We start from the raw sequence: 11,269 nt of genomic DNA, 5'->3' as shown, positions 1-11,269 counted from the left end.
ATGGCCAAACATAATGACCAAACAGACAAGCGAAAAATGGAGTTTTTTTCTTACACTTTTCATGTCATTTCATGTGGACTGAAATGCCAGCAATACTCTCAAGACCAAATACCTGGGAAACACAGATAAGCCATCCTTTAAAAGGAACCTGTGTAAAAACCAACTCAAAAGGCATCAAAGACACGAATGTAGGAGCTGAAACCAAATTCTTAGAAGAACATATAGGAGTAAATTCTTGTGACCTTGGATGGAGCAATGATTGCTTATATGTGACCCCAAAAGTACCAGTGACAAAGTAAAAACCAAGAAAACTGGAAATCCTAAACAGGTTAAGCGTGTGTTTCAAAGGACACCACCAGGAAAGTGAAAAGTTAACGCACAGAAGGGGAGAAATATTTGCAAAATGTGTATCTGATAGGGACCCTCCCAAGCCCGCTCTTCATCCCTCATCTTGCAGAAGCCATCACTGTGTGTACAGACTAAGGGATGCAGGTGGAAAGTCTACACACAGTCCTAAAAAGGGTGACTGATAGGATTCTTTTAAAAAAAGTATATAGCTTTCATTCAGGATCTCACACACACACACACACACAGTCACAGAACTATCACAGAGAGGTCTTCCTGAGCATCTTTTAGGAACAGAAAAGAATTTATGCAAAAGTAGCCCAGGATGTATGTGTAAAATCGTTCACCAGAAACACTTAACAGCGCCTGCTCCTCAAATGGAGGTATCTAGTCCCCCAGAGCACCATTCACATATTCACATTGTTATTTGGGGAAAAAAAAGAAGAGAAAAATGAATGATATAAATAAAAAGTCTTGTGGAAATTATTGTATATGGTAATACTTAGAATTCATGAATTAATAATTTCTTGCCTTTGAATATAAACCAGAAATCTTCCAATGAAAGATGACCAAGTCAAGCTGAATGGCTGAAGCTAATGACTCCTAGTTTAAACTGCCCGAGTTCAATGTGCAAATATGGGTTAGTATGTCTTGAAATATTCTAATGCAAAATGAACCATCTTACTATAGCATAACAAATTATTTCCACCTCCTAAAAGTAGTTTAAAATCCCTACAGTAAATTCCAAACATTTAATTAGCATGTGTAATAATCTTAGAATCAAATCACATGGATTCATTTTTCTAGGAAAAATCATGAGACCACAGTAGCATGATAGAAATTACTCTCACAAATCATCATTTCAGTAGCAAAACCATGTTATCCCAGGAAATGCCATGTTGAGATAAAAAAATGCATGTTGTTAATCAAGAGAATTACTCTAAATGTTAACGGATGCTCTGCCACGAGGGGACCACAGCCTTCAGATTTATTCAAATAACAGATGGGGACATTGCTGTGCAGGAAAAAAATCTCAAAAGTCGTAAATACAGGAGTAATTATTCCTTTCAAAATACGGAGAAGGTTGACTACCAACACACAGTAAGTGGCTACACCAAAATAGCCTCTCCAGTTCTCAGAGACTTCTTCAGAGTGTGTAATTTGTATGTAATACACACACACACACACACACACACGTGTGTGCGCAATAAAATTATTCAATGTTATGGAATCCAAGGTTACCTGCTGCAATAAAAATTTTATTTTGGGAACCAAAGCAACTGAGATGTTCACTTCCACATTATTGCATACAGTCACACCCTCACAGTATCTCCATTTCACATACAAACAGGACGTCCATGTAACGCATTGCCTGAACCAGGACCCCTCGGAGCATGAGCGAGGGCACTGCTATTGATTCTGCAGGGGCAAGAGGGGCCGATGGGGACTTTGCCAGACGAAACTGGGATCCTCACAGAAGGACACACATTCCAAAAGGCTCCTCCATTTCCCAAATTCACACGCAGGTCAAGAGGGAACTGGGGTGGAGACCCGTGTCTGACTGGGGCCCCAAAGAATAACAATTTCCAAAACAAAAAACGAGCAAACAAAAAGCCCGGAGGAAGGCGATGCATATGGTCCCCGGGCTTCCGTCTTCCACCCGCCGCTACACCTGGGAGCTCATCAGATGACTCGTCTGAGGCTTCCGGAATGATGATCATTGCTTCCACCTCAAATTGCACTTCCTCAAATCCCCGTGCAATTCCTGTAATTGTCAGGTACGGACACGTGGGAGTCAAATTTTCAAGACACACGGATGATGAAACTCAATGAAGTGCAGAACGAAAACAGAAAAATCTCGCCCTGATGTGTTACCAAGCCATCTCCCCACGGGAACGGGGCCGCAGGGTCTCCTCGAGGGCCGGGTGCTGTGTGCATCATCCCAGCAGGCTCCACGGCACAGCCATCAAAGGCCCTGATTGTGCCGGCTGCAGAGAGAGCACCAAGCCCCTGTGACTTCGCTGCTTTTAAGACTCTATAAGCTGTTCCTGCGACAAGCACACACCAACAGCAGCCACTCTGCTGCCTTCGGCTCAGCAGCACCCGTCACCACCTAATTGACATGCAGTAGGAAGCAGGGAGTGGGTTTCTGGCCGTTCATTTACATCTACTACACAAGTCATTCCTGCATGTTTGAAGCCACAGAATCTCTGAATATGCACTACCGAACGGAAGTGTTCTTTCTGGTTGCCATGTCCTATGGACACCTCTAAGAAGAAGAAATCCGTTAACTTGGCTATCTCAGAACCGTCATCGAAATTCTTCATGTTCAAATGTACTTTTGCATATTTTAAAAGCTGATTAAACAAAACGATTCATCAAATACATTTTTAAGTCATAGTCCTACTGGTATTATCATATATCCTGCTCTCCATATTCTAAAAAATCGTTTCTTTGACTTTATAGAAAAGTAAACGTTTTAAAAGAGGAAATATAAACATATTAATGCAGCTTTTCCATTTCTTATTGTATTACTGTACAACTAGACTTGCTTTACAGAAAAGCAATCGATGATTACTAATACCTCTCAGGACTGGTATAGACTCAGTTCTCTTTCTTAAATCTCTCAAATCTACTGTAACAGTTGTAAAAAGTGACAGTTAGTAATAAAAGATACAGTATTTAATTTCAAATTTCTTGAGGACAGGGGCCTAATGCTTTTTGCTCTTCCCACTTGCTTTACAGATGGCAGGCGTATTCCCCAACTGCTATTTTTATTTCCACAGACCAGGGGTAGGCAACGTCCGGCCCTTGGGCTGTGTAAGGCCCTCGAAACCATTTGGTCTGGCCCTGCCAAGGCATTAGGGGTGAGTTAATTAGATGTTTGGCCAAATCCAGCAGGCTACTTTTTAAGTTGATTATTTTGTGTGGCCCGAGAATGATGTTATAAATATCCAGATGGCCCTTGGCAGGAAAAAGGTTCCCACCCCTGCTCTATACTGTTCCTGTGACACTGATAAAAGGTCTGTGGATGATAAAGAGACCACATCATTTAGGAATGACGTTGTTGAAATTCATTCTATGTGGTGACGAGTGACTTTCCTTTCCTGATTCCATGCTATGTCGTGTCACATAGACAATGCAGTTTGCATTGATCAGCTATGCTCTGAGAGGGCACTGGAGATCCTGCCTAAGATGAAAGTTAAGCCATTTCACACAGAGACAAGGATACAGATAATAAAGAATCACGACATTGTCTGTCTACAGGGGTTTATGTTGGGATCTCTCTTGCCCCATTTTCAAAGAGCTAGCTGCCGCTCCTCAGACCACTGCTAAGTGAGTGTCAGGGAGCCCGGCCTATGTCCACCTTAGTTTACCAGCCTCTGTGGACATCTCTGCTTCCATCCGCGTAAACAAACGACACACCTCCCAAAGAGAACGGGGCAAGAACAGCCGGCTCAGAGCAAGGGTGAGTCCAGAGATGAAGAATTTAGGCGGAGTGGGCTCCCGACCTGTGCCCCCAGGACTCAATTCCGTTGCTGATGCACAGAGGCAGCGTAGATCCGTGGGGGGGGGGGAGAACTGTCTTCTAAAATAAACTTCATTTACTTACACAGGCATCGTCATGTTTACCATCACTGCTCCTGTGATGCTGCAAAACCGCTGTCAAAGAAATAATGGTGACACGCACTCAAGCAGGTTGGTTTGTTTTTCATTTTCCTGATAAGTGCATCATCTTGAAGGGAGGAGAGGTTATTTTGGGGAATCACATATCTCCACGAGAAAAGTTTAAAAAGTGAGACCCTGATGGAGGTTGGTAGGCAAAAGCGCAAGAACCTTTTAAGAGAAAGGGGACTAGAAAAAGCATGTCTCCTTATGTACGCACACTGGCCAATGGGGAGAGGCGCTATTAACCACCTCCCTCTGCCAGTAACTGGAGCTGTAACAAGAATATCATTTACAGCAAGGTTAACCTTGTGTTTCTCTCTGAAGCACAGCCAATCAGAAGATTTTATAAGGTATTCTAATTTTCTGAGTACTCAGCAATCCAAGTATCAATCAACTTATGACTGGTCTTCAATTCCAACTACAATGGCTATTCTTAGCAATACTTTTTCTTCCCAGCCGGGTCAGAAAATTGGCTGAAATCCTACTGCAAAATCTAAAGGCACCTTTTAAATGATTAAACACAAGTCAGCAATTTGGGAGTCTGAAAAAGCTAAATCCCGTTTAAGTGATTAATTCCACCCCTATGCCAACAGTTACTTAAAATTATTTAGAAGTCTATAATAAGCTACTAAAAAAATATGGCCTCGGGGTTGCCATATTTGTAACCACAAACTATTAACCTTGACTTTATACCATCATTAGAACAGGTTCTATTCCCCCCCTGATCAAAGTTATCCACTCCCGTGGCTTGTTTTATGACCATTACCTTGAAACCTTCCCATACTATTTCTCTAGTCCTGAATGCTCTTGAGACACAAACCCAGATTCCCAATTTCTTCTGAACTGAATTTCCCTGAAATATTTCAGGTTCAACATCACAGATGAACATGCTGCTTTCCCACACCTCCACCACCACCACCATCATCATTGGAGTCATGGGGAGACTCCATATGGAAAGACGACAGATCTCTACCCTCTTGAGAGTTAGGTGCGGCCATGAGATTGGCTGCTAACAAGGAAATGTTAGAGGGATGTTGGGTGCATCCCTTCTGGGCACAAGCCGGAAGGAGCCAGTGTGTGATCTGCCACGTTCTCTCTCCCGCCTCAACACGTGTGGCAGCATAAACCGGGCCTACAGGCCTGGGTCCTGCAGTGAGGACGGTGGCCTGGAGCAGGGCCCCCCCCCCCCCCCCCCAACTCATGATAAACATGTAGGAGCACCAGGCACACATGCGCCTCCGCTGTTGAAAGTACTGACACTGTGGAGGTGTCACCACAGCCTCCCCGGGCTCTTACCTCCAGCGGCATCAGCACCGGAGCCAGTAACCCCAGAACTACGGGCCGCTGCCCTCTTTCTCATGCCCCACGCTCAAGCATGAGTCCTGGGAATCTCACCTTCAAAATACTTCCCATTCCCCCCTCCTCCATATTCCCATGTATCTAGTTTGGCCTAGAGGCCATCTTTCTTCTGGATTATAACCCTACAGTTTCCAAATAGTTGTCGTTCTATAATCCCAAATTTTTTCCTGCTGGAAATGATCGTTCAAAATGACACCAGAACGATCCTTCTAGAGCTGCGGTTCTCAACCTGTGGGACGCGACCCCTTTGGGGGTCGAACGACCCTTTCACAGGGGTCGCCTAAGACCATCGGAAAACACATATATAATTACATATTGTTTTTGTGATTAATCACTAAGCTTTAATTCTGTTCAATTTGTAACAATGAAAATACATCCTGCATATCAGACATTTACATGACGATTCCTAACAATAGCAAAATTGCAGTTATGAAGTAGCAACGAAAATAATTTTATGGTTGGGGGTCACCACAACATGAGGAACTGTATTAAAGGGTCGCGGCAATAGGAATGTTGAGAACCGCTGTTCTAGAGACTAAATCTGATGGGGCCTTTCCCATATTTAAAGCCTTCAACATCTCCTCGGGGTTCGAATCCATGAGCCATTTGAGGAGCGGTGGTCACAGGCCCTGTGCTAGGCCTTCCAGCGGCCAAGACGAGTCATTTGTCTGCACGCCGGTCTTCAATGTATGATGTGGCCACGGAACTATTTGCAGACACTGCTGCTCAAAAGTAGTATTTTGTAAAATGTTAAAGTTTGTGAAATAATTGATTCTTAAAATAAAAACTGGAGTGGACTCAAGTTTCCTTATGAAAATGTGGTCTCTCACTCAAATTCTAAGAGGAGAGAGAGAGAGAGAGAATCATTAGCTGAGAGGACGTGCACAAGGTCCAAAGAGTGTACACTGAGCCCCTTGGGAGGCTGGTACTGACACGAGAAGCTTACCTGTTATCAGAACACACATCATTGCACCTCATCATGCACTAATTTTCACATTGGAGTTCATCAAAATCTGGGACACCAGTGGGTTGTGTTAAGCCACCATCTGTCATTTGCGTCCTGGAAGTGGGGGTGGGGGAGGAAAGCCACCAGTGTGGCCACAGGATGAAGGTCAGACTTCAGCACGTTACAGCTCTTCGGGACCTGCTCCCAGCGTGCCTTTGGCCTCCTCTCCTTTCGCCCCTCAGGGCCTCTGTTCAGTACCTTCCCATCAAGAGCAGCATCTCCCTCTTCCCAACCCTCCCCAGCTCCTCGCTCCTCAAGAACGAGCTTGGTCGTCGGTGCCTGTTTCCTGTGGGGCCTGCTCAAGAGCTCTGGGTGGTATCCGCTGGCCTTCGAATAAAGCTCTCCCATGCCTATTACTCAGTCATCATTGCCTAAAATCTGCCTACGCGGTGGGACCCTGGCATCTATTCAACTGTAGGCCAGCAAAGCGTGTGTCTGTTTACATGTATGTGTGTGCTTCTGTGCATGTGTGTCTCTGTATGTGCGGTACTTTCCTATGGCTGCCATAGTAAGTTTCCATAAACTGAGTGGCTTAAACCAACAGGAACCGGTTCTCTCACACACGGTGCTGGAGGCCCATAGTCCAAACTCGTGCCGCCAGCAGGGCTGCGCTTCCTTGAAAGACCCAGGGGAGACTCGGCCTGCCTCTCCCAGCTTCTGGTGGCTCAGGGAGACCTTGGCCTCGGGCTGGATCCCTCCAATCTCGGCCTCCTCTCTGTCTCAAATCTCCCTCCGCCTTTTTCCTCTTCGAAGGACACTTGTCATTGGATTTAGAGCCCACTTAGAGCCATCTGTGGGGGAGGGGGAGGGAGTCACCAAGCAGGTAACTTATATGCACATATGCAAAACCCACAGACACAGACAACAGTGTGGGAGGCCTGGAAGGGGCGGGGGTGGGGTGGAGGGGGTCAATGGGTCAGGTCTCCTCTCCCCATTTCACCTCCATTATGCACACAATCTGGGCTTTGACATGGAGACCTGAGGCCCACGTTGCCCAATGTTTTTACTAAAAAGATTTAACGTTGGTCCTTGCATGTGGAATTAAGAGGAACCAGGAAGACAATGTCACCAAAGACTTTCGGGGTGGTAAGAAAAAGGTAAGAGCTATTTACTCTAGGTCTTTAAAAACGACCCATTGGGTGTCATTAGGGAATTTTTAAAGCAATGGACACATGCATGTTATGAATAGTATGTTAAAGTGTGCCCATCATCCAAAAAATAACGGGGAAATGCACTTTCGGTTAAAGGAGTCCAAAGTTAAGTGCAACTTGCAAATGCTTCCTGAATTCTGAAAGGCTCTCTTACACACACACACACACACACACACACACACACACACACACACACACACACACACACGGCAGCTCAGAGAAGTATCATTTTAAAACAAATTCTTCCCTGGAGAGAACTTATTGCCAAAGCATCTGGACTGTGCTTCCAGGAGGCATTTAACAAGTTACTATCATTTCCCAGGCTCAACAGGGAGGCACTGGCTTTCAAATGAATTAAAATTTCTCCAGAAGGACACATCTCAGGCCTCCTATAGTCATTGGGGGTGAGGAGGGAAGCAAATCGAGATTAGGGACTACTCAGTCACCACTCTGGGGAATAAAGAATTGTTTTCAAATTTAATTAGCCATTTGTGTTCTTTGATCATAGCCCAAGACAGGTGTGGCTGAAGGGTGTTACAAAGCAACATAAATTCGACAAAAATAGTCAATCCAGTAGTCGAGCATTCTTTTGAATAAGTGGGCTGGCACAACAACAGTCTGGAAGAAAATAAAATTCTTATACATCATATGCAAACATTAATTCCAGGTGGATTAAAGGCTTAAATTAAAAAATTCAGAAACCTTCCTAGAATATCTAAGAGAATACATGTACAACCTAGGGGTCAGGGAGATATTTCTTAGCCAAGAGTGAAAACACAGGGAAAAGAGGCTTGCCTGTCCATGTCAAAATGGAAAACTCTGAAATGGATAAATATAATATAAATAAAGCCAACAGATAAGATAAATATAAATAAGGAAAAATATCTCTATAATATATAAATAGCATCTAGAAATTGGCAAGAATAAGTATAATAGAAAAACCAGCAAAAAAGTATAAGTTTGCAGAAGAGCAGTCTAAATACCAAACAAACATAAAAAGGGCACAAAATCACTAATAGCCAGGAAAATGCAAGTTAACATAGCAATTTTTTCTTTTTAACTTTAGAATACCCAATGTTGACACGGATTTCGAGAGACAATATTCTCCTACATCAGTGGTCGGCAAACCGCGGCTCGCGAGCCACATTCGGCTCTTTGGCCCCTTGATGAGGATTAATGAGAGAGAGAGAGAGAGAGAGAGAGAAAGAGAGAGAGAGAGAGAGGAGACTGGGGGGAAGGGCTTCTTTGCCACTAAAAGATAATCTTAAAGCCATCTAGTACTTTACTATTAGCAACTGTCACCTCAACTCTCTGATAAATACTATTTAAAGTCCTCAGGTGCCAAGTTGGTAAAGGAATACGTATTTTATTCCCCGTCAATCACAGGCCATACACAGAAAGAAAGTTAAACTAGACTTCTCTTCTCTCTGGGTTTCTTCCTCATAGCCATGACACTGACGTTGACATTTACAGAGCTATTCAACAGAAGAAATGAAATGATGTTCAAACTATCATGTTTGTTTCTCTCCAGTCTGAAAGCTACCTGTGAATCTCTATCATTATTCTCTCACCCATATTCTAAGCTTCAACAGGCTCTCAAGTTGCTGTAGTCCATCTCTTCCAAGAGAACAGGAATTCATGCACAAAACTCTAATGGCACAGCATGTAGCACTTAAGCGTTCGTTATGGGTTACATGTAAAAAAAATTAAAAATTTTTTATAGCCCAGGCTGGAGTGGTTAAGTGGGTAGAGTCTAGGCCCATGTACTGAAGGGTTGCAGGTTCGATCCCTGGCCCTGGTCAGGGCAAGTGTGGGAAGCAACCAATCGATGTGTCTCTCTCATATCTAGTCTCTCTTTCTCCCCTCTCCCTTCCCATATCCCTCCCTCTCTCCTTACTCTCTTCCACTCTCTCTAAAAATCCATGGAAAAAATATCCTTGGGTGAGGATTACAAAAAAGTTTTTTATGAACTTGTCAATTTATTTTTATTCTTTAAAACCAAAAAGTAATGACCCTGGTTTATCAGCTTAGTTTCACGTGATGCACAGGAATTGATCAGCAACGACGTGTCTGTGGGGACCTCCCCGTGACTTGAACTCAAATACTTTATAGTTGCGAATACTCAACACAGTTTACCAAGACTGGCATGAGGTTATTTTGCTTTCTACAGTGGAAGGGGATTCCTTCTTTCAGAGGACTGGCCACCACTTCCATCCCATATCAGGTTGGCAGAGAAAATAGATTCATCACAATCATTCAATCTCAGACACAGAGGTAATACCTAGTTATGAAGAGCAACTGAAGAATAACAGAATGGAAGTTTAAAAAGAGTAACCGCACATGAAACCTGGAGATCCTGTATAACTATCCTGCATAAAACCATGAAGGACACTAGGATTTCATTTTTATTGAAAAACAACTCTACCAAAAAATTGAACCAAGGGCTCAGAAAATTCACAAAAAATATAACAACATTACTGATGCTATTCTACTAGTAATCAAAGAAATACAAACTGGAATAAGTGTCAATTGTTAAAATGTCTAAATTAGCAAAGACTATCTAACACCTATGATATCTAATGATATACTAAGTAATGGGCTTTACTCATTCACTGGTAATGGTACACACTTTCCTGGGTACAAGTGAGCAATACCTATCAACAATCGAAAAATAATAAATGTTGAATAATATCTCCATTTCCAGGAACCCCAAATAATGAAATGATGTGAAATTGACAAATTTAGCTACAAAGACATCCTCAAAAACATGACACTCCAAACAACCAAATGTCTAACAACTGGAAAATCATCGGGCAAACAATGGTTTATTGGTAATAAAATAATTCCACTCACTCATGACAGTTTTATTTTCAAAGAATATTAATAAGGAAGGAAGATGCTGATGATGTCATGTGAAATTTAAAAACAGTGTTATGTATAGTTTGGTGCCACTTTTAGGCATAGTCTCCATTTACATGCCATGCACGCACAACAGGGCAATGTTAATAATGGTTATATCACAAGTCATATAAAAGCACGCCCGCCAATAAAGAATGCGAGGAGTGCCTTACAACAATAATTCCTACAAGTGCACACCTCTTCCTGGCTTCCTGGTAAAGTACTTCCCTCTCTGAGAAAGGGCCTCTTCAGGAGAACCACTCAAGCTGTTCGCTCATGCTCGGGGACGAAGAGAGGAAAGAAAGTTGGGGCAAGAAGTTCATACTCTGTTCTGCTAAAGCGAAACAAGCCAGTCAGAGAAAGATAAGTACCACACGATCTCACTCATACGTGGAATCTAATGAACAACATAAACTGAGGAACAAAATAGATCCGGAGACATAGAAGCAAGGAACAGACTGTCGAACCTCAGAGGGAAGGCAGAGGAGGGTGGGTGGGAAGAGATCAACCAATGAAGTTGTCTGCATATATGCATAACCGGTGGACACAGACAATGGGATGGTGAGGGCCTGGGGGTGGGGGGAAGGGAGCTGGAAGGGGTTAATGGGGGGAAAGGGGGGCATATGTAATACTTTCAATACTAAAGATTAAAATAAAAAGAAGTTCACACTCTCATGGCTGAGGAAGAACCTGAGCAAAGACATGCCAAGGAATCAGGGGCTGATACACGACTATTTTAGTGAGTTTTGAACAGGAAAAAAAAGTGAAGGCATCAAAGCAAAAAGGTGAGTGGCAGAGGCCGTTAGGTGGCTCTGAATATCCGATGCTCTCTCCTCCCGCA

At 43.2% G+C, this 11,269-nt stretch overlaps 1 protein-coding gene across 2 annotated transcripts in view; it reads right to left on the bottom strand.

Moving 5' to 3' along the window:
* The window catches only part of GAREM (GRB2 associated, regulator of MAPK1), a 138,270-nt gene extending 131,914 nt beyond the window's left edge, over window positions 1–6,356 (bottom strand). For both annotated transcript variants that reach the window (XM_005857050.2, XM_005857049.2), the window contains exon 1: window positions 6,320–6,356. In XM_005857050.2, coding sequence (XP_005857112.1) covers window positions 6,320–6,341 — 22 coding nt within the window. In that variant the 5' untranslated portion in view covers window positions 6,342–6,356. The remainder of the gene's footprint in view (window positions 1–6,319) is intronic.
* Window positions 6,357–11,269: the final 4,913 nt, after the last annotated feature.

The sequence above is a fragment of the Myotis brandtii genome, unplaced genomic scaffold (assembly GCF_000412655.1).
Source record: "Myotis brandtii unplaced genomic scaffold, ASM41265v1 scaffold107, whole genome shotgun sequence".
Classification (NCBI taxonomy): domain Eukaryota; kingdom Metazoa; phylum Chordata; class Mammalia; order Chiroptera; family Vespertilionidae; genus Myotis; species Myotis brandtii.
This window is presented reverse-complemented; position numbering and strand designations above follow the sequence as displayed.